Source organism: Panthera pardus, unplaced genomic scaffold, assembly GCF_024362965.1.
Source record: "Panthera pardus isolate Hobbes unplaced genomic scaffold, ASM2436296v1 HiC_scaffold_22, whole genome shotgun sequence".
In the NCBI taxonomy this organism is placed as follows: Eukaryota; Metazoa; Chordata; class Mammalia; order Carnivora; family Felidae; genus Panthera; species Panthera pardus.
The window spans coordinates 70,116,918-70,138,258 of NW_026526788.1; the positions used below are offsets into that span (position 1 = coordinate 70,116,918).

A 21,341-nucleotide genomic window follows, 5' to 3' on the forward strand; every position below is an offset into this window, starting at 1 on the left:
CACCTCGGGCTGCCATAACAAAATACCACAGATGGGGTGGCTTAAACAACAGAAATTTATTTTCTCACAGCTCTGGAGGCTAGAAGTCCAAGGTCAAGGTGCCAGCATGATTGGTTTCTGGTGAGAGCTCTCTTCTAGCTTATAGATGGTCACCTTTGCACTTTGTCCTTACATGGCAGGAGCAAAATAAAATAATTATGAAAAGCTTTTGATCTACTTTTAAAGTGATTAAGCAGAGACAGAGTCCCCAGAATAAATGGGTGCCCTTGTCACTTTTAATATAATTTATGTTCATAAAAATATTCGACTATGAAAAATTAAAATACTTTCCTTTAGATTTCATAGGATAGTAATTAAGAACACAGAAAAAGAGGCAACATGTGATCTAGATTTTTCTGTTGGTCCACCTGGTGTCAGATTCCAGTTCATTTGCCAGCACTGTGATCCTGGCAAGTTACCTAACCTCTCTAAGCCTCAGTTTCTTCATCTGTAAAAAGAGCCTAATAACACTACGTGTCTCTTGGGGCATCCCAGAAAATGTAAGTGATAGTCTCTATAAAGTGCTTGGCACATAGCAACCACAATTTTTTGAGAACCATCATTATTTTTGTTGTTGTTAAATTGAAAGACACTTGAAAGTAATATAAGTTAAGGAAGAAAAGTTTGGACACAAACTACTTGAAGTTAAAGAAGATACAAAAAAACAAAACAGCCTTACCAAGATACTTCTTTTAGCATAAGGTAGATCTGACCAAATTGTTTTAGTTAAAAATTCTCAATTATATGTAAAAGTTGCCTCAGAATACAGTTTGAATATATATATATATATTTTTAGAGTAGGCTCCACACCCAACAACATGGGGCTTAAACTCACGACTGTGATAAGGAGTCACATGCTCTACCAACTGAACCAGCCAAGCACCCCTAAATTGAAATAAATATGGTAAGGGGCGCCTGGGTGGCTCAGTCGGTTAAGCTTCTGACTTCAGCTCAGGTCATGATCTCACGGTTCGTGAATCCGAGCCCCACACCGGGCTCTGTGCTGACGGCTCAGAGCCTGGAGCCCGCTTTGGATGCTGTGTCTCCCTCTCTCTCTGCCCCTCCCCTGCTCACACTCTGTCTCTCTCAAAACTAAACATTAAAAAAATTAAAATAAAATAAAAAATGTTAACAAAAGAATTTGAGAAATAGAGCCTTGTCATGTTGTAGTTAGTTGTAACATCATCTAAGAAAGTGGAAAATTATTTCTGATATTTAGTAAACAAGGTTATATTCTAATATGTTATATACCCTTAGCTTTTTTGCAGGTGAACTATGTTTTTTTGAAAACTCTCATAGCCAACTAAACAGCGGATTTTTAAATAACAGCTGTGATGTGTATCTAAGTCTAGCTAATCCAGTGGTGGAAATATTTAAGTAGGCTCGATGGCCAACTGGGGCTTGAACTCATGACCCCGAGACGAAGAGTCGCATGCCCCACCGATTGAGCCAGCTAGGTGCCCCAAAGGAAATACCTGTTTTTTTTACAGTATTAAAAGATGGGGTCTTTTCATGATAATTGTACAAAAACCCTGTTATTAAAGCATATAATTTCAGTGGTTAATGCTCAGTATTTGACTGGCAGAGTTTCTCTGGAGAGCATATGTCAACTTGTTTTAGCAGATAAGATAAGAACAAACATTGTGTCCAGAGAGGCAGAGGGACAGACCGCTATTGAGAATGCTTTGGATTTCTATGAATTTACAGGTAAATTTATAAATAGTAAGTAACATTTCACAAGGAAAACGGAAAAATTTCAAAAACAACTTAAAACGCTGCAAATATTTTTTTCTTCAGATGATTTGTAAACATAACCGCTGTCATCTTTTAAACTTCTAAAACATGCGGAGTGTTTGTCTTAACGAGATATGTATATGATAATTACTGTTTATTTTTGTAAAGGTTCAGAGGTCCAAAGAGATGACATTCTCTGGATAGCCATGGCAGGGACTCATCAGATATGGGCACTGCTCCTGGACAGCGGCAGACTACCAAAGAAAAAGTAAGTGACAGTTTCTGTCTCGTGTGAACTACACGAGTTCACAGAATTCCCTCTCCCCGAGTCTCCACGCTCACAGCTCCGCTGTGTGCTAGTCACTAGCGTGTGCTGGGCTGGAGCTCCGGAACTGCCTCTCCAATCGTCGGGAGCGTAAGACAAGGTTTGTTTCTGGCTGACTCAGTAGGTTCACTGGGGAGCGTTCCTCTGCCACCAGGCCGATGAAGCGGCCACCGTCTAGAGCTTTGCCAGTCACCCTGGCAGAGAGAGAGGTGGTGAGTCGCTCGGTGGCTCTTAAAGCTTCTACTTGGGAGTGACGTACGTCACTTCTGTCTCACGAGCCCAAGTCTTGTGACTGCCATTGCTAACTTCTGGGAACCTGGGAAGAGCGGCCCTATGGAGCATCTAGAGACAGAACTGGAGCTGTGGGCACATCTCTAACATGCAGTCCAGACATCCCCGCTCATTAACACAGACACTGGAGGACTGCGTGACAGAGCGGTTAATGGCTCGGGTTTTGTAGTCATGCCTCAGGTTGAATCCCGACTCTGCCACTCATCTCTCTGAGCTTAGGAGAGCCCACTTAACCTTCTATCCTTCCGTTTCCTTATGTATATCTACTTCCTTGGCTTGTTTTGAGGATTAATAATATATATGAAGAGCTCAGCCTAGTGCCTGGTTTATATACAGTAAATGTAGGAGTTTTGCTGCCACTGTTGGGGATATAAAGATGAAAAAATAGTGTCTCTGCACACTTTTTTTATATCCTTTCTGTAGAGCCTTGTTTCTTCTCCCTAACACTCCAGGTAGAACTATGCATATTCTTTGCTATGACCTCACTGCACCCCCTGTGTAGTTACATTACTGTGCTGATAAGTGCCTTCTCTCTCCCCCTCCCCCTCCCCGTTCCTGGTTGTACTTGTTTACATAACTGTTTCCTTCTACTACACTGTCCCTTAAGGCACCCTTTCTCATTCATTTCTATGTCCCCTGTGCATAGCATAGTATGTGGTATATAATAGGAGTTCGGTAAGGGTTTATAGAATAAATGAATGAATGGAAGTCCTAGACCACAAAGACCGTTTAATCACCATAGAAAGTAAGTGCTAATCATCTTAGACATATTTATCAGTAGGAAGGAGTAGTTCTATAGATGATCGAACATACCAGATGCTCCAAATCGTGTGTGTGTGTGTGTGTGTGTGTGTGCGCATGTGTTGCTGTGTGTGCTGTTTGGCGACATTTAGTCATCGTCTTACCTACTTATTAAACATGCTGGATGCTAGGCCTGTGCTAATCTGAAGGGATAAAATATATTCACTGTATTAAGAATAAAGCTTTTTAAATGTTGCTCTCTTCAGTGGACTAACAGAGGAAGAATGAGATCACCAAACAGAAAATAGCTGGGAAATGCCAGTGCTGTGTGTAAAAGGGATCACTGCAGCAGTCCTTTAAAGTGAATAAGAACACCCGATAGCAATAAGATAGGAGCTATCCAGAAAGGCTTCCGGGAAGAAGCTGCTAAACTGAAACCTGAGAGGGGAGTAGGAGTTAGGGAAAGGGGAGGTTTTCTAGGCAGGAAATGACACCAGTGATGTGAGTAAATGCCGAATTGTGAAGTGCCTTGTGTGTCCTTTTAAGACATGTGAATGTTATTCTGCATGCCTATATGGAAAGTTCTAAGCTGGGAAGTGGCCTGATTAGATCTGTGATTTTGAAAGAACATTGGCAGCATCTGGAGTGGGACACAACTAGGGACAGAGATAGCAGCGATGGGGCTGTGATGATCTCTGGGCATGAGATGACAGTAGCCCAAACCGTGAGGTGACCAGAAACATTAATATGAGGCATCATTATAAACAGTAGAAAGAAGTAGCAAAACTGGCCTGAATCTACTGTTGTAGGTGATGGCTGTTTTCGACCTAGATGGTCAAGAGTGAACTAAATTTCCAAAAAAGTAGAGTTGTCACTGTCGTTCGTAATAGGAAAATGTCCAGTCAGATCACATGGACCCGTATCATAATTTTAAGGATGCTTTATCTTTATTACTGATCTTCAGTGGGCAAGACTCCTAACATTTTGGAAGGTACTTTTTCTCCCCACTCTTTTTTATTTAATTAAGGAAACTCCTATTTGAAATTAAGACTCGTATTAATTACCTCTTAATTTGGTGTAGTAGTTATCCCATGTATTTCTATGACTCTATTTTTTTAGAAGTTTCTTGAATAAGTGCCCATATTTTATATATTCTATAACCCTTTGCCTGTATCCCCTGTTCTCTAACTTAGCATGGGTGACATATCAACTACTAAGTGATTGGTGGTCATTTTGGACTTGTGCCTGCTGCACCCTATCTGGAGATGATGGGCACATAGTCTCATTATTTTGCATCCTGAGCGAGCTTCTTCCCTTCCTTCAACACACCACGTCTTCCTTACTGTTCCTCCAGCATAAACTTGGAAGCCAAAGTGTAAAACTTTCTCCATGTTACAAAAAGAATCCTTGCAGAGTGCTCTAAATAGAAATTTCTTATTGTATGTTAAGAAATGCGTTTTGCATTTGATTAAAGCAGCATTATCATCCTGTAGGAAGTGAAGGTGGGATCCAGCTATACCTCTCTCTGGCCATTTTGTAGGGGGAAAAAAACCCAAAATTATCTAGTCAATGATATGATCCTTATTCTTGTCAGGGACTTCCTAGCTAGCCATTCAGAATAGTTTCAATTTTGTGTGTGTCCTTACACAGTGAGTAAGTTAATGATTTAGAAAAACTACAGTGAAAGGGGCACCTGGGTGGCTTAGTCGGTTGAGTATCTGACTCGGTTTCTGCTCAGGTCATGATCGCATGGTTTGGGAGTTCGAGCCCACATCGGGCTTTGCACTGGCAGTGCAGAGCCTGCTTGAGTCCTCGGTCTCCCCCTCTCTCTGCCCTTCACCCTCTCGTGCGCTCGCTTTCTCTCTTTCTCTCTCTAAAAAAGAAAAACTACAGTGAAAGCAAAGCTGACTTGCACTCTTTAGGCCAAGATCATAGTTTGCTTCTAACAATGCTTATTTATACCACTGATTTCATTGTTCACATTCATTTGCTAAGTAAATTGGATACAACGTAACCATGTTGATTCCACCTATGAACTTGTCTTTTTTTAGTGAGCTACAAAAAGGAACCTGCCTTCGGTTCGCCGGAAGTGGAAATGAAGAGAACCGAAATAATGCGTATCCTCACAAGGCCGGCTTCGCCCAGCCTTCAGGTCTTTCTCTGGCCTCTGAAGAGCCCTGGCGCTGCCTGTTTGTAGCAGACAGCGAGAGCAGCACCGTGAGAGCCGTGTCACTGAGGGACGGGGCGGTGAGGCACCTTGTAGGAGGAGAACGAGACCCCATGGTAATGCCCGAAAGTCACTGTTGCATGCTGCGCCCAGACCCTGCCAGGCTTGCGGTTCTTGAATTGCAAAGAGTTAATAGATTTTAGGAGACAGAGTTCGTGGCCTCGCCGTAAGTTAAAGTGGAAGTGAGGCCAAAGGAAATGCGACTATAAAGGAACATAAGTAGCAAAACCATCCAAGAGAAGTTGGATGTTGACTCTGCTTGATTACACACACGTCAAGGCTTCAGGAGGAAAGGAAGGATAAAATATTGATTACCAAAAGAAGAGGAGAATGTAGATTAGGTATTAGGCAGTAGGGTGGAAAGAGCATCAGATTAGTAGACTTGACCTATTCCTGGCTAGAGGTGTGATTACTGTGGATAAAACTATCAAGCACCACAAATTAAGAGGTTCAGAATTCTGTCATTTTGTTTTTCTTGTCTAAATCAAACACCCAGGCCTATTTATGTGAAATTAGACCCATTTCCGGGACACCTGGGTGGCTCAGTCAGTTAAGCATCCTACTTCAGCTCAGGTCATGATTTCACGACTCGTGAGTTCCAGCCCCGCGTCGGGCTCTGTGCTGACAGCTCAGAGCCTGCACCCTGCTTCGGATTCTGTGTCTCCCTCTCTCTGCCCCTCCCCATTCATGCTCTGTCTCTTTATCTCTCAAAAATAAGTAAACATTAAAAAAAACAATCAGACCCATTTCCTCTTTAACTTAACTAGCATATATAGTCATCTTTTTACTTTATACCGTATACTGTAGCACTGTAAAATTTTTAATATGTGCTGTTTCTTTCTTTAAAAAAAAAAAAAGAATTTATTTGCTTATGGTGATGTTGATGGAGTAGGAATCGATGCCAAGCTTCAGCACCCACTTGGAGTAACCTGGGACAAGAAAAGGAATTTACTTTACGTGGCAGATTCTTATAATCACAAGGTGAGTCCTTACTGAATTGTAGAATACCCTGCTTTGCATCTGTGGCATTTAAAATGCTGAAAGCTCTGTGAGCCTCCTCCAACAGCCACTTTAAAATAGAGAGGAGTAACAGTCTTTGACAACTATGGATAAGCCTTTGCTGTTCTTTTCTTGGTCCTTTCTTTGCAGAGAGCATATGATGGCACTATGAGCTGGGGAAGGGACTAAACACGTTCCCAATGACTACAGCAAAAAATTGTGAATTGCAATCCATCAAAGCTGCTTAGTAACACAGTAAAGAAGGCAGGTGACAGGGAAATTAATATGTCAACTAACAAAGGAACGTTTCTGAGCTGTTGCATAGTTGCAGTGCCTGTTAGCAAATAATTCCATTTTCAGCATTTCCATTTTTGCCTCTATTGCACAGATTATTCAACTGTTTCCATTTTTATTGCATTTTTCTTTTCTATAAAAACTAGTGGAAAATAAATGTTACTACCTTGTGATGATACCATAAATTAACATAATTGAGGCACAATTGGGAATCATTAGGTTTAACATAAGCAGCCAATTCTCAGCCAGGGTTAGATGCTCATGAGAGAGAAGAAAGTCAGTTCAACTGTGCCCCATTGTCAGGAAAAGAATTTTACTTTATTTTTTTAATTCCAGAAATATTTCATCAAAGATTGTTGCTGGAAGATAAGACGTAACTGGGAGTTTTACGTAGTTTTTAGCTCTCAGAATGGAGCGTCTCCCCTGAGACTGTAATTTGAATGTTTGGCTTTTCGAGAAAATACGGAAATGCCTATTCTTTTCCTGACATTTAGCAAGGATGCTAATGGCAATCGGATTCTCTGGTTTGCTTGATACTACGCTTTACTACGAACGTGAGATTGGCCTTCAGATGTGTACTTCTTTGTTCTTTGTTTTTAGATTAAAGTTGTGGATCCCAAAACAAAAAACTGCACGACATTAGCAGGAACCGGAGACGCAAGTAACGTTATCACTTCCAGCTTCACCGAGTCAACTTTTAATGAACCAGGAGGCTTGTGTATTGGAGAGAATGGCCAGTTATTATATGTAGCAGACACCAATAATCATCAAATTAAAGTGATGGATTTAGAAACAGAAACGATTTCTGTGGTAAGCAATCTGAAAGTAGAAGTTGAAGAGTATCATTTCAAGAATCCTACTGAAGTGCTCACAGCACAGACAGAGACACTTGTGGTTAAACCATCTCCAGTGTTGGGGGTACAACAGGTAGATAGAGTAGCGAGCGAATGCCCAGTTCAAGAATGCCCTGTTCTTGTTAAAATAAAACTTCCATTTGTGCCGAGAGTGTTTAAGATACTGGAAATTGGAGTGAATTTGAACTTTCAGAAGAGGAAAAAAGAGGACTCCGATCTGTGTTTAAATGTCTAAAAACAAAATGTATAGAGATACATCATACCACACATATCACGTGGGGTGGGTTGTCAAGGTGTTTTTTTTTTTTTTTTACGATTCTTAAATTAATGTGTAGTCGTTTCCTGTGGTGAGTCATTACCAAATAACCTCCCAAAGGAAACTCTAGCAGCCACATTTCTCAACACATTGAAAATAAGATTGATTAGAACTCATTTAAGTTTCTTCCAGTTTTTTAAAGATAAGGATAAAGTCTCCAAAATTTTTCAAGCTGCCTCCTGATATATCACATTTGCCTGCAAAAAAAGCAAGAGTTTTTTTTTCTAAAATTCTAGGACTTTAGATTCCTAAGATTTAAAGTGAAAATACAGACTGCCATCATAACATAAGTGTCATTTCTCCTGACATAGATCATCTTATAGTTGGCAGTGAAAATTGGAATTGGAATTATACCCCCTACATTTAAATTGGTAACGTATTACTTTAATTTCCTACCATCTGTAAACATATCAGACAATGAACTTAGTTCTGTTTCATTCGTTAGTATTGGTAACTTTTTTTGCCAGGATGAAATATGTTTCTCGGCCTATAAAATAATCATAAGGACGTCTAAGTAAGCACATTTCTAATTCAGACTAGAATGGCAATTAAGCTTCATTGATACAGAACCTCATTTTTCTACTGAAGTCCAAAATTAAGCCCTTTACAATTACTATAAAGCAGTTGTGCTTTAATGAACAGATTTCCTTATTTCCTAGCTCCCAGTCTTCAGACCTGAAAACGCTGTTGTAGATGGCCCATTCCTAGGAGAAAAACAGAAGACATTACCCAGACTACCTAAATCTGCTCCAAACATTCGACTTCCCCCAGTGGCTGCATCTCCAGGACAGACTCTGCAGTTCAAGCTAAGATTAGACCTCCCATCGGGAACAAAGTTAACCGAAGGAGTACCCAGTTGTTGGTTTCTAACAGCTGAAGGTATGAGAGTAATCTTGGAAATATTCCAGTATGAAATCATGTTTACCATTCTACCTTCCAGTAATACGGTGATATAAATCTCAGAATCGATTCTAAAGAATGAAATTGGTCTCCCCCCTGGTGGAGTATGATATTTTTAAAGACATACTACTTTAACTGAAGTAACTTGACTCGGGCTTTTTCCAGTTCCATTGTTTGTTTCACTATTATCTTTTACTTTTCCAGATAGCATCTGTTAGGTGCTTTAGAGCTTTTCAGTTGCTGTTCATTTTATTTCAAAAGATTCATTAGGACTTGATTTACCAGTTACTAAGCCTGAAGCTACATTTTCTTCTTCAGAGATGCCAGAGGTAGAACTTGAGCCCAAGTACTTGCTTGCTATAAGAAAATGGATGCCAAAACCGTATCCTCAAAGTATGCCATTCAAGTAGAAGAATAAAACATTGTTGGAGGATATGTAACTGAATACAAATGAATTACTGTGATCAGCATCCAGGCGGAGCCTTTGTCCTTACTCACTAATTTGTAGTTGTTCGGGAGCACTTCCTGCTCACGTCTATTCTCAAAGTATCCCCAGTGACTGTAAATTGTGTAAAGATTTGAATGTGTATTTGAATCGCTGTGTGCTCCTCATTAATTTTTAAGAAGGAATCAGCCTGCTGCTTGCCTTAGAGCAGTGCTTTCCAGCCTCACTAACCGTGGACAACAACTTGAAAGTAAAACATTAGTGGTCCAGAACGAAGTGCTGACTTCTGGTCTCTACTGACCTTCCTCTGCCCTGCTCTCCCACGCTCTTTCGCATGTTCTCAGTCTCCCATTTCCTCCCGCCTCCTCCCTCGTGCCCTCTCACACACTTCTTGTGTGCCTGACCCAGACCCAGGCTCTCTGCCTCCTTACCTTGCTGCTTTCCCAGGGCAGCAACCACCCGCTGGGCATCTGAGTCCATCTCGGTGGGCCAGCCGGGAGGAGCTGCTGGGTCAGAGTCGGGGAAGCTGGCCCTGGGGTGACTGACTGAGCCTTGGGAGACCAACCACCCCGCCCCCCGCAAGGAGAGGGCTGAGCTCTGCAGGCGAGGAGGAAGATGTCCGGAGTCAGCTTTGTGGGCAGGAGGCACTCAAACTCTGGCCATCTTCGGCTGTCCGTGGATCCAGAGCAGGTCCTCCACTGTGGGCTTCACTGTCGTGCCTGCGTCTGTTGGTCTGAAAGCACTGCATCAATTGGAGATCACTGTTAATTTCATCTCTGTGTGTAATGAAAGAGCAGTGGACTGAGTTTTAAAATATGTTATTGACAAATTAACATTTTCAAGTCTCTGTGGTCAAACACAGATTAATAATAAGCCACTGGAATATAAAATACAGGTAGTATTAAAGTGAAGTAGTCTATAGGGAAAATTCCTAACTGTTTTCTCACTTGTCCAAAATAGTGGCTCTGTTTTTATTGTACAGGGGCAAATAAGCTTTCAGACAAGAGTCCTGATAATTTAAGGTTTTTGAAAATTATTTATAGAGTACATTAATACACCTATGAATAAAGGAAGGTTTTTCTTCTTGGCCGGTTATTTAGAGACTTAAAATGCCCATTTTTCACTATGATTTATATAAAGTTGTCAGCATATGTGAAGGTTTTAAGTCCCCTCCCCCCCTAAAAAAAAAAGTCAGTATAAAAGCACCATTAGCATATTATAACTTTATAATTCCCACATGTAATGTATCTGAAAAATAATAAAGAAACCTTGTGTTTTATTTCTAGAATTGGATATTAAAATAGCACAGTTTGCTTTGATTTAAAATATAAGAAGTTCCCCACTAATCTGCCATCTAGCAAAGCCAAACCTTAAATAAAACATATTCCCCAATCCAGAAGTAAACAAAGAAGGCTGAAGCGTTTTAAAGAGAATTTTTAAATAATGATTTAAAAACTCTTCACCTAACTCTTTAGATTTTCACCTTTCACCTTCTCCTTCCTCTTACTTGACCTGTTTTTCTCAAATATGATTTTTCAATCAACAGAGAACTAGAGGCAATACACTAGAAGGGAGACTGAGCAGCCTGATATAGGCAGATGCCCAGAGTCCATTGGCTCATCTTGAAGTGGAAAGAAAGAAAGAAAGAAAGAAAGAAAAGCTAAAAAGTAGACACAGAATTTCATCACCACTCAGCAGGTGGTCTGGCTTTTGTACAAATGGCCCAAGTCATTGAGAAGTCATGAGGTTGTGTTCAGTGTCTTCTGTGTGACTCGGCAGGAAAGCATGTCCTGTGTTTTCCAAATGCTGGCTCTTGGTGCTGAGCCCTCTGAGCTGAACGTCCACGTCCATGTGCGCTTCCTCAGTAGGAACATATGTTCCTTCTGAGAGGAGGCGCTCACGAATGAAGAGATCTTAACAATGCTGATACTAGAAGCTTAAAGGTTGTTAGTGGCTTATTAGACTTGTGTTATAATCCACGTAGTGAAGCCTAACAAGAGTTATGTGTGAAAATGAGCTCAATAGAATCTCTTAGTATTCACATTGTTGAGCCCATCTGAATAACACACGCAGTATTTGTTTCTAAAAATTACTTGGTTTTTACCTTTGGGTATTTAATAATTCATCATTACTTAAAGGACTTGAGCATCACCACAGAGTTGTACACACATTTGTGTGCCCTCATTTATTTTGTAGTTTTCATGACGTTCCCGAATACTCTCATCTGGTAAAAATGACCTGTTTAGTTAATTTCTAGAACTTAATAGGTTTCATTTTTAATTTCAAGGATTAAGGCTCTATAGTCATATTTTCATTATTGGGTCTGATTTCAGCAGAAATTTGTAAGTTACAGTCTTCAGAGGAAGAATTTTAACAATTTGATATCAAGATCATTAGACTGGAAACATCTCATGGGTGACCATTATGTCCTTCACACAGAGCATAATGCCTCACACTTAGAGGCTTTCAGTAAATGTCTGTTGATTGAATCTAGTCTTCGTGAGGTTTGTCTGATTTCCTCCTTGATGTCTTATACAGTCTTTGTAATTTACATGTTTATTTTCTAGGCAACGAATGGCTTCTTCGAGGACAGATACCCTCTGGAGTAATCGAGAGCATTTCCAGTCAACCAGCCATCTCACTGCAGATCCCTGGAGATTGCCTATCACTTGAAGCCATTCTATCTATCAGCGTGTTTCTTTATTACTGTAGCACAGACAGCAACGCCTGTATGATGAAGGGAATTATGTTCAGTCAACCTTTACAAATAACCAGTGCACAACCAGGGTGCATAGCTCCAGTAGAGCTCAAGTATGTATTTTAGCAAGCCAGCCAGCTAGCCAGTCACCATAGCCCCTGGCCTCCACCCTCCCAGTCACTGTACCTTACGAAAAGCAGCTTTATTTCTGCCTCTGGGTACCAGGAGACCCATTGCTCAGTTCTAGCAACTGATACTAAGATAAAGCTACGCTTCATATTTACTTATCTATTATAAACAAATTCCTTCATTCTGGCTGTGTACCAGCTAAATCACTGACCATCATTTGAACCATGATTTTGTACTTTGTGCTATTTGGCACAAAACTTAAATCCACACTGTAGTCTAGACTATTATGAAGATAATTTGCAATGAATACTGATAACAGTAATGAAACCAAATATTTTAACTTTTTCTATCTTTATTAGTAGCGAGTAGCACATTTAAATATATAAATTTCACAATAACTTTCAACAGAACCTAAGATCCAGTCCACATGTTGGTATAAGGACACCTGCCATTCAGGGCCTAAGGTCTGTTTTAAGCCAAAAAAAAAAAAAAAAAAAAAAATCACATTACAGAAGCTTAAAGAGTATCTGGGTGGTAAATATGTTCTCTGTTCTCTATGATTCTCTCATTTGAGAGCAATTTAAAAGAATGTCTATTTTTATTATAAATTATTTGCTATTTTAACATGCCATTATTAATGCCTTATAACTATATACAGAAAAAGAGGTCTAAGGATGTACAGACTCAATTCCTGAACTTTTTCTGATTGAATACAGTCTTACCGGGTAATAAGTGAGGCCCCAGAAATACTACAACTTTCAAGGAGAAAGGGACTTCGGGACATATTACTATCTGTGATGCTATTTATGATAAAGAATAAATTGTGACAGCTGAATCTGAGTAAATAGGTATATATACGTTGTCTTAGAGGTTTAAATTTCACCTGTAAGCATTAAAGTATGCAGATTCGTTGGATTTGGGGTTTTTTGGCTCCCCTATACAGAACTTAAATTATCATTTATTGTGATGTTTTTTAAAAAATCACTTTTAAGCCTTCAAGGAAAGTTTTAGTGTGAAGCACTTTCATTCTATTAATATGTATATATATTTATTACTCTTTAAAATATTAGGGCTGAAACATACAGTGATTAAATGACACCGGGGAGGTTTTTAACCCCAAAAGAAATTGCCAGTAGAAGATAATGGAAAGTTTTTTTCTTATAATTTCCCTTTATAACTATTTAAAAGCCTATTCTTGTTTTTACTACAACTGGTTCAATATGTTTGTGATTTAATCAGCTTACAGGATTTTGAAAATGTCAGGTATAAACTATATTTCCACAATAAATATTTATAGGCAAGATGACATAATATGCCTTTCCCTGCTTCAGAAACAAATTTGAACTATAATCTTTGGACTACCATCATCTGCCCATTTTTCTTTTTGAAATACAATTTTGAACATATTAATAGCTTCATTTACTCAGGTTCTCTAAATCTCTGAAGGAAATGCATAGTCATGATTTGGATTTAATTTGTAATCTGCTAAAGCTATTTTTAAAGAGAAGCATAATGTAAAGTTAAAAGGAATCTTGTTTAAAGTTATTATATAATTACCTCATAAACCTTTTCTTTCCATAAAAAGCATTCAGTAATAAAGGAATGAATAACATTAATATTCTTTTATGGAAAATAGGCTGAAGTCCTGTTTTAATCTAATTTGAAATATTCTACTTCTCATTTCCATTTGGACATGATGAGAATATTTTGGGTTAATCTTTTCCTATTTAAAAAGACATAAACAATTTCACTTCCTGGGAAAGAAGTATATATGGTTTTAACCCAATTTAGAAATACCTGGTAATTAATTTTTCAATATAATATACAAACACACATATGTATTATGTATCTCTATTCCTTTTGTCTAGACAGTTTTCAGTTAGTATTAAGCTTATATTTTCTTTCAAAATAGTTCTATTGAACATTCTTAGTCACCAATATGCACTATTTCTTACATTAAAAATATTATTTATGTGGATTTAGTATGATTTTTTATGAATCCTACTAAAGCAGTATAAGTAGGTTCCTAGAATTTATGACTAACATAAACCTCTTACGTAAGAGGAAGCACTCGAAAGTTTATTTTTAAAAACTTCTTGATCCTTGTCTGTCTTCTGTTTTCTATAAGGACTTGCATTTTTTTTTTAGCTTTAGCTTTTCTTGTATCAATTATGTCCAGTGATAGTTTAAAAAGAGTCAGATTTTAGTATAAGTCATCTTAATCAAAGTGCCAGTAATGTGGCATCACACACACTTTGACACGATACCTGGGATCTTTGCCCTGAATTATTGTGCTGTTTTTGTCACTATTTTTCCCATCACTCTCTGGGATATTATTTCACAAGCAGTAGGACTTTTTTTTTTTTTCTGAATTTATACTCAGGATTAATAGGATCCCTGAAAAGAACTTTGCTTATCTTAAATATGCTGCCTCAAGCAAATATTTAACCTACTCACAAGGAAAAACTTTACAGTTGAATCACCCATAAGTGTAATTCTGGCAAAGTTCAATGACTACAAAACAGTTTTCCCCCTGACTGTTCTAATTAAAACTATAGTTATAGTATTATTAGGTCTGCAGAAAGCTATAAATCTTAACACAGCCAAAAATATTTCACACGTGCTGATGAATATATGTGTGTGTGTGTGTGCACACATGCACGTGTATAGACATGCACAGATACAAAGATCAAGTCAAGAACTTCTCATCTAAGTTTCTCTTATGGGCAGAATACTTTTGGTTAGTATCACCAAAATAAGTTACTCTCTGCTTGTTTGTCCACGGTTGGAAATTTTAGGAAAAAACTGAAAATAGATATCTGTTATAATTTTCTGCCTGCACAAAATTTATTATATCTGCCAATTAAAAAGACTTCAGTCTGGCCCTTGTACTTGGTATCGTGTTTAAGAACAATCATCAAAAACTAAATTCCATAGTTCACGATTGCATAAAAATATCTGGGAGGAACTATGTCAACGGTGGTTCTCCTCAATGATAAAATTATAAATATTTTAATTCAACTTGCCTATAGTTTGTTTTCAGTGAACAATGTGTTGTTTTCAGGGGGGAAGAAGTTTTTTTTAAAGATTTAAAGTGAAACTGAATTTAAAGGAAAACTGAATTGGAAGCACTGATGTAACTTCTAAAATCACCTTTGTTGCAAGGATCAGAACATAATTTGGAATGCTTTGATCTATTGGTTCTCTTAAGTATGTGATTTGGTAAAGACAGAAATGATTAGGACTTTTTATTCTGGTGTTTTTATTGTGTAATGTGTAGAGGTTAAGAGCACGTGCTTTGCAGGCTCTTGGACTCTAACCCTATAAAATGGGGCCCCTCTACCTGTTTTATGGGGTCGCTATAAGGATTCAATGAAATAGTGTTTGTAAAGCTTTTAGTAATTAATGGAGCTGCTACTTATTAGCTAATGATGATAATTTATGACCATAAATATCTAGCTTGACATTTGCTTTGCAATTGCAATTCTAAAGGAAAATATTTCTCAACCATCTATTTGATATGTTAATACTCCCCATAGAGTTGGGACCCAATAAGAGAAACACAGTTTTATAATAAAGTGTATTACTATTTATAAATGATGTTAGAGTTAGAAGCCTACAGTTTTATGAACATTTTCTTAAACCCAGAACTACGACTAATTACCTTCCTTTGAGAGGGTCCACACGTACTCACCCTGCACCCATGCCTGTAATGCAGTCTGATGGTGCTCCACAAAATCTTCAAAGTGCCTTCATGCAATTTGCCTCCTTTGAGCTTCCAAGTAACCTACGAGTCAGACAAATAGATGTTACCTCCATTTTAAAGATGAGAAAATGGCTCCGGAACGTCGGTGACCATATCTCAAGTTCTCAGAGTAATACGTCAGACACTGGAGCAGTGCCTGGCACAGGCTGTCGTTGGACCAGTTTCGTGGAATGGTTAAGAAGGTGAATCGTGAGTGATCTTTTATTTGAATACCGGTCTCCTGACTCCTGCCTACTTGCAGATGTAGAGTGAAGACAGCCCTCGGAATTAAGAGCACTTGCTTCTGTGAATGCTTTCTCAAGCCTGTGTGGTATTTACAGAGAGCTGAATATATTGAGTGCTCAGTATGTGCCTGGCACTTTTCTAAGTGCTTTTCATGTATTAGCTCATTTAATCTTCACAACAGCCTTCTGAGAGAGGTTCTATTTTTCCTTATTTCCCTGACGAGGAAACCAAAACAAAAGAGTTACAAGCCTTTCCACCAGTATATTCAAGATCACGCATTTAGGAAGTGGCCAGGCCTGGATGCGTCTGCTGAACTACCATGTTATACTGCCTCTCAAAAGTATTTGTTTTAGACCTACATCTTTTGACGCTATATATAGTAAATAATAATCTAAAGAATCCAAAAAGTCCTAGTGATGATTGTTTTTGAAATTTAACTTAAATCCACTTAACCGTATTAGCTCTTTGACTTTTCATTATACGCTCTTATCCTTCATGGCTTGGAACAGACTGTATACTTTTGTTTCCCAAAAGATTTTGTGTACTATTCTCTCAAATTCAGATGTCATCCAGGATTTTTCTTGGCAGATGGATGTATTAAGGAATTAAGTAGATTTTTCAGTGTTAGCTCCAACAATGCTATTTTAATTGGTCTTCAGAAGGTAATTATAAGACCTTGTCATAAAGGATAACTTAATCCTTAGAACAGGACTGTCTCACAACCTAAAAATTTTGGTCATATTTAAGAACATTTTAATAACCAAAGTGAGTTCCGGAAGCATAGTATTTGGCCAGTCTTGGTAACACACAAAGTTCTCTGCTTACTCATGTCATAAATGGCACTGGTAGGTAAGACCTTCGCCCCCCACCCCCCGCCCCCCACTCCAGTGACTCAAATATATGCAATTCTATTACAGTAAACCTATTCTAGCGTTAGGTACTGACAGTGTGAAGTAAAATGTTACCACTGTGACTCCGTTATCATCTAGGAACAAGATTATAAACATCTTTTCATTAAATAGTTGGCTAATTTAAATCATTAGAACTTGTTAATTGCTATAAAATCTCATTCCTGAAACCCATAAGGAAATGTAAAACTCAAAAGGTAATTACTGTGTCATACTTTAGAAGTAGAATTCACTGTTAATTGCCAAGATTTCCTCCTCTTTCTCCTGTGGCATGAACATCGTTGATTTAAATGAAGAATTCACACTACCCATGAATCTCCATTTTGTCCTGAATAATTGTTTGTTTTCCCCATGTTCTTGCAGTAGGGTAACAAAGAGTAGTATTAGAAGTTAGGGTCTTACTGATCTGTCTACATGTGTTCCGTGACCAGCAAACCTTGGCCCTTTCGCACAGCAGACCTACAGGTTCCACTGGCTACTTCTGGCTTCCGGGCAGCTGGTCTGACCACCCAGGACCTGGGCACAGTGGGCCAGGAGGCAGCACTAGGCAGCTTTTCTGATTGCTACCCCTCCATTTCCTAGTGTGCTGATTGGGTTTCATTATGTTCCAAGGTTCGAGTTGAACAGTGAAAATTCTAGATCCTGGTTGTGGGATGTTTGCCTAGTTCGAGTTCTCCGTTGTCTGGGGTGTCCCTTCTTCAAGGCATGGCACTCTCGAGTACACCCTAGGGCATTTCGTTCTGTTGAAAGCCCCAACCAAAAGGAAAGAGCTACAAGTATTTCCAACTATGCCTCCCTGCCTCTGCCGGCAACCATACGCTAAAAAACACTAAACAAGCACAAAGCGTTGCTAAACGACCATATACTCAGGCCTTTTTGTGACTGCCAGGGCATGGTGTGAATTCCTTCCTCTTCTAGCAGCAACTTACAGACCTGATGTTTTTCAGCGATACAGAGTTCGGCAAAATTTGTCAATTTTTGAAAACCTGAGACTGAGTTACATGGACAAACATAATTTATTGCCTTTGTTTTTAATACATGCGGTTACATACTTCTATTTGAAATAAAGTGAAATGAGCCCTCATAATGCTGAGAAATCGGGGGAAAAAAACAGCCTTCAGATTTAAATATGCCCAGTTTGAACAGTATTTTCATGACTCTGGTGTGCTGTGCTCATAAATATCTGCTAAAACATAGAGGGCAAAACAGTAGTTGATAAACTATGGTAATGAAGGGTAAAAATAGACCTGTTCCTTTCTCAAAATGTAGAAGGACTCTGCCATGTAACAATCTTCTATTGTTAGAATCTGTGGTCATTATTCTTAATGCCACCAGAATTACAATCATTCTGTGGGTATGTACAGGATGGGCTGCCTGCCCTGCTCATTATGCTGTTCAAAACCAACAAGTTTTTGCTCGTATAGAGTTGAAATGTGTTGTTTCACGCACGTCTCAGATACTCGTCATCCCGATTTACCTGTAGAATACATACTACCATTTCCTCTCCACACCTTAGGCTTCCCTCTCTTTAAAAACAATGGTAGTTTCTATAGAGGTTTCAGCGAGGAGCTGTGGCTCTACAGCAGAAAGGTTTTGGTGTGGCAAATTCTTTTTTTCTAGAATTCCTAATAGTATCTCAGTTTCCAGAGCAGAACCGTACCCCCATGTGCTTTTAAGATTAATTTCTCTCTAGTCTGCAATATACCTTCCTAATTATATTCTACATAGGTTTTTTTTTTTTTTAAAGTTTGAAATTCTCACTGTCAGGGGTGCATTGAGAACCAGTTTTGAAATACTTACATTGCTTTAATTACTTTACATGTGGTTTGTGGACAGAGTTTGCTGTGTGCTTGAGATATGTATGTATAAAACAGATTTCCGAATTGTAACATCTCATAACTTTGTCATATTTTAGAGACTTAGACTCTCCCATCTTTTGTGTGGATAAAGTTGTGTTTTTATTTTTGAAAATACAGTTGGTCTGCTGTGCTGACTTCATATCTGTCATTCCAAAGGTTTATTTTTTTCTCCAAAGATTAAAAAATGCAATGAAAATCTAATTTAGAACATCACATATTGATATTTCCATCCATACTCTAACTCTAAAAATGTTTGTGGTCTGCTTTTTTGTTTCATGTAGACAGAGTAATATATTTTTATATAACATTGTATTTCTACACCGATCTCGACTATTTTCAGTGATGCTTTCCGGTGCACGTGTTAACAGAAGATCATTTGGAACAACCGTGCGCACCGGCCCTCATTACCGACTCAAAAGATGTGTAATACGTGTGGTTATAAAAGCAAGAATGTATTTATACTCTATACTGAAACCTAATGCCTCTTTTCTAAAACTTTGCACATTTTGTTCATGAAATAGATTAAATATTTTCTCTCTAAAGCCACGTTTCTGTTTTCAATATGCTTTCTGTTTTAAGTATATCATGAGATAATTTTACTGCTTAAAAACCTATAAATCGTGGTTTATTATTTGAACTTTTGGGGAAATGAGCATAGGACTTAATTTTTAAAAATAAAAACTGCAAGCAAATAAAATCATGAAATCATAACTCCATTAATTAAAAATCGTAAATTCAAAAATACATTTAGGGAAGGTGATCAATTTAGTAAATGGTCTTGGGAACATTTGAAAAGAAAAAAATCTCTACTTAACACTGTATACAGAATTTTAAAGGAATTAGTGGCAACATAAAAATTGAAAATACAAAATGCCAGAAAAAATGAAAACAATGTAGTGTCAGGGGTAGGGATGGCATTTCTAAGTAGGACCTAAAACCCAAAAGCAATAATGGGAAAGACTGATACGTAGGACTACACAAAAATTTTAAGCATCTGTATAATGAGAACAGAAATGAAAAGTTACAATGAAAAACAAAGTACTGCAAAACAAAATTTGACATAAGATTAATCATTATAATATGTGAGGAGCTCCTATGAACCAATAAGAGAAAGTTACCCCAGTTGGGAAACAGGCAAAGAATGCGAGCACACGGTTCATAAAGAGCACTAGAAGGATGCCGACTCCCCTAAATCAAATGCAAATCCATCCATTGGACCATTTACTGAGCACCTCTGATCCTGTACTCTAGAACCAGTGATGAACAAATTAGACAAGATCCTTGCTCTAGAGCTTGCATTGTAGTTGAAAAGAGAGAAGAATGAATAAAAAACCCAAAAGGGTAATTTCTAAAACAAGGTAAATAAGAGTAAAGGCCTCACGCTGAACTTGAAAGTAGCCAATCACACATCCACCTGCAGAAAGTGCAGAAGCCACGGAGGCCACTTTTTCCCAAAGTGGTTCTCATGGCAGAGTTTGTGAGAGCCACTGATCCCACATTCCCCCCCACGCTGAATTGACAGACTTGAACTTTGTCCACACAAATGTCAGATGATATTTCAATGCCTGTTTGTATCTCTTGCCCATTTTTCTGTTTCCTATGTGCTTACTGTCATGCAAACATTCTTCCTCCAGTCTTGATAGTGCATGATTGCAAATACTTTCCCCAAGTAACTTACCTTTTCATTTTCACTAAGGTGTCTTTTGCTGGGGGGAAAAAAAAGTTTATAAATTTAACATAGTCGATATATTTTGTGTCTCATTAAAAACATATTTTCCTATTCTAAGCAATAAATGATAATGTGCTTACTTTCTACTAAGACTTGTAAAGTTTTTAGGTCTTGAGTTTTGTGTATCTTTTTTAAGTTTATTTATTTTGAGAGAGGGAGAGGGAGGGGCAGAAAGAAAGGGAGAGAGAATACCAAGCAAGCTCCACGCTGTCAGCACAGAGCCCAACATGGGGCTCGAACCCACCAACCCGTAAGATCATGACCTGAGCCAAAATCAAGAGTCAGACGCTCAGCCAACTAAGCCACCCAGGTGCCCCAAGTTTTGTGCATTTTTTAACATTTAAGTCTTTAATTCCTCTGGAGTTTATCTTTGTGTATGTATGGAATAGGAACCCAGTAGTGGTGATTTATGTATGAATAAACATGTTTTCTACTTTCATTGCAAAACATTCTCTCACTGACATGACATGCCTCCTATGCCATGTGTCAAAGCTCTGTACATGCACGAGCCTGTTTCTGGGTGTTAGCGCCCCTAGGTATTTACACGAGAGTGCTGTAGGCCAGGCAGGATGCGTGTGCTGGAGAGTTCATAGCACCTGTGTTCAGCCAAACTTAGAAACAACCATCGTCGGAAGAGTCCATCAAAGTCAGGTAGGGGGTGGGGGAGAGAGTCCCCAAAGATTCCACTCAACATGATGACTTTCCTATAAAAGTTTAAACAACGAAACATACTTTAGGTATATACATATAGAGAAGATAAAATTATTTTAAAAAGAAAAACTCGGAAATGATAGCTACCAGATTAAGAATGGTGGTTAACCTTGGACACAAGGAAGCAGAGAGGGGAGATGAAGGTGACCGT

The 21,341-nt window shown here is 38.5% G+C and overlaps 1 protein-coding gene and 1 long non-coding RNA gene across 5 annotated transcripts in view; one reads left to right on the top strand and one right to left on the bottom strand.

The window, feature by feature from the left end:
- The window catches only part of NHLRC2 (NHL repeat containing 2), a 59,122-nt gene extending 39,830 nt beyond the window's left edge, over positions 1-19,292 (top strand). The window contains exons 6-11 of the mRNA XM_019459488.2: positions 1,942-2,041; positions 5,182-5,413; positions 6,216-6,338; positions 7,251-7,460; positions 8,480-8,699; positions 11,733-19,292. Coding sequence (XP_019315033.2) covers positions 1,942-2,041; positions 5,182-5,413; positions 6,216-6,338; positions 7,251-7,460; positions 8,480-8,699; positions 11,733-11,989 — 1,142 coding nt within the window. The 3' untranslated portion in view covers positions 11,990-19,292. The remainder of the gene's footprint in view (positions 1-1,941; positions 2,042-5,181; positions 5,414-6,215; positions 6,339-7,250; positions 7,461-8,479; positions 8,700-11,732) is intronic.
- Positions 7,313-21,341, bottom strand: part of LOC109272929 (uncharacterized) — a 143,921-nt gene continuing 129,892 nt past the window's right edge. For 3 of the 4 annotated variants that reach the window (XR_008424932.1, XR_008424931.1, XR_008424933.1), the window contains 2 exons: positions 15,687-15,779; positions 7,313-9,941 (listed from right to left, as the gene is read on the bottom strand). This is a non-coding gene — a long non-coding RNA (uncharacterized LOC109272929). The remainder of the gene's footprint in view (positions 9,942-15,686; positions 15,780-21,341) is intronic. The other variant, XR_008424934.1, reaches the window with a different exon arrangement.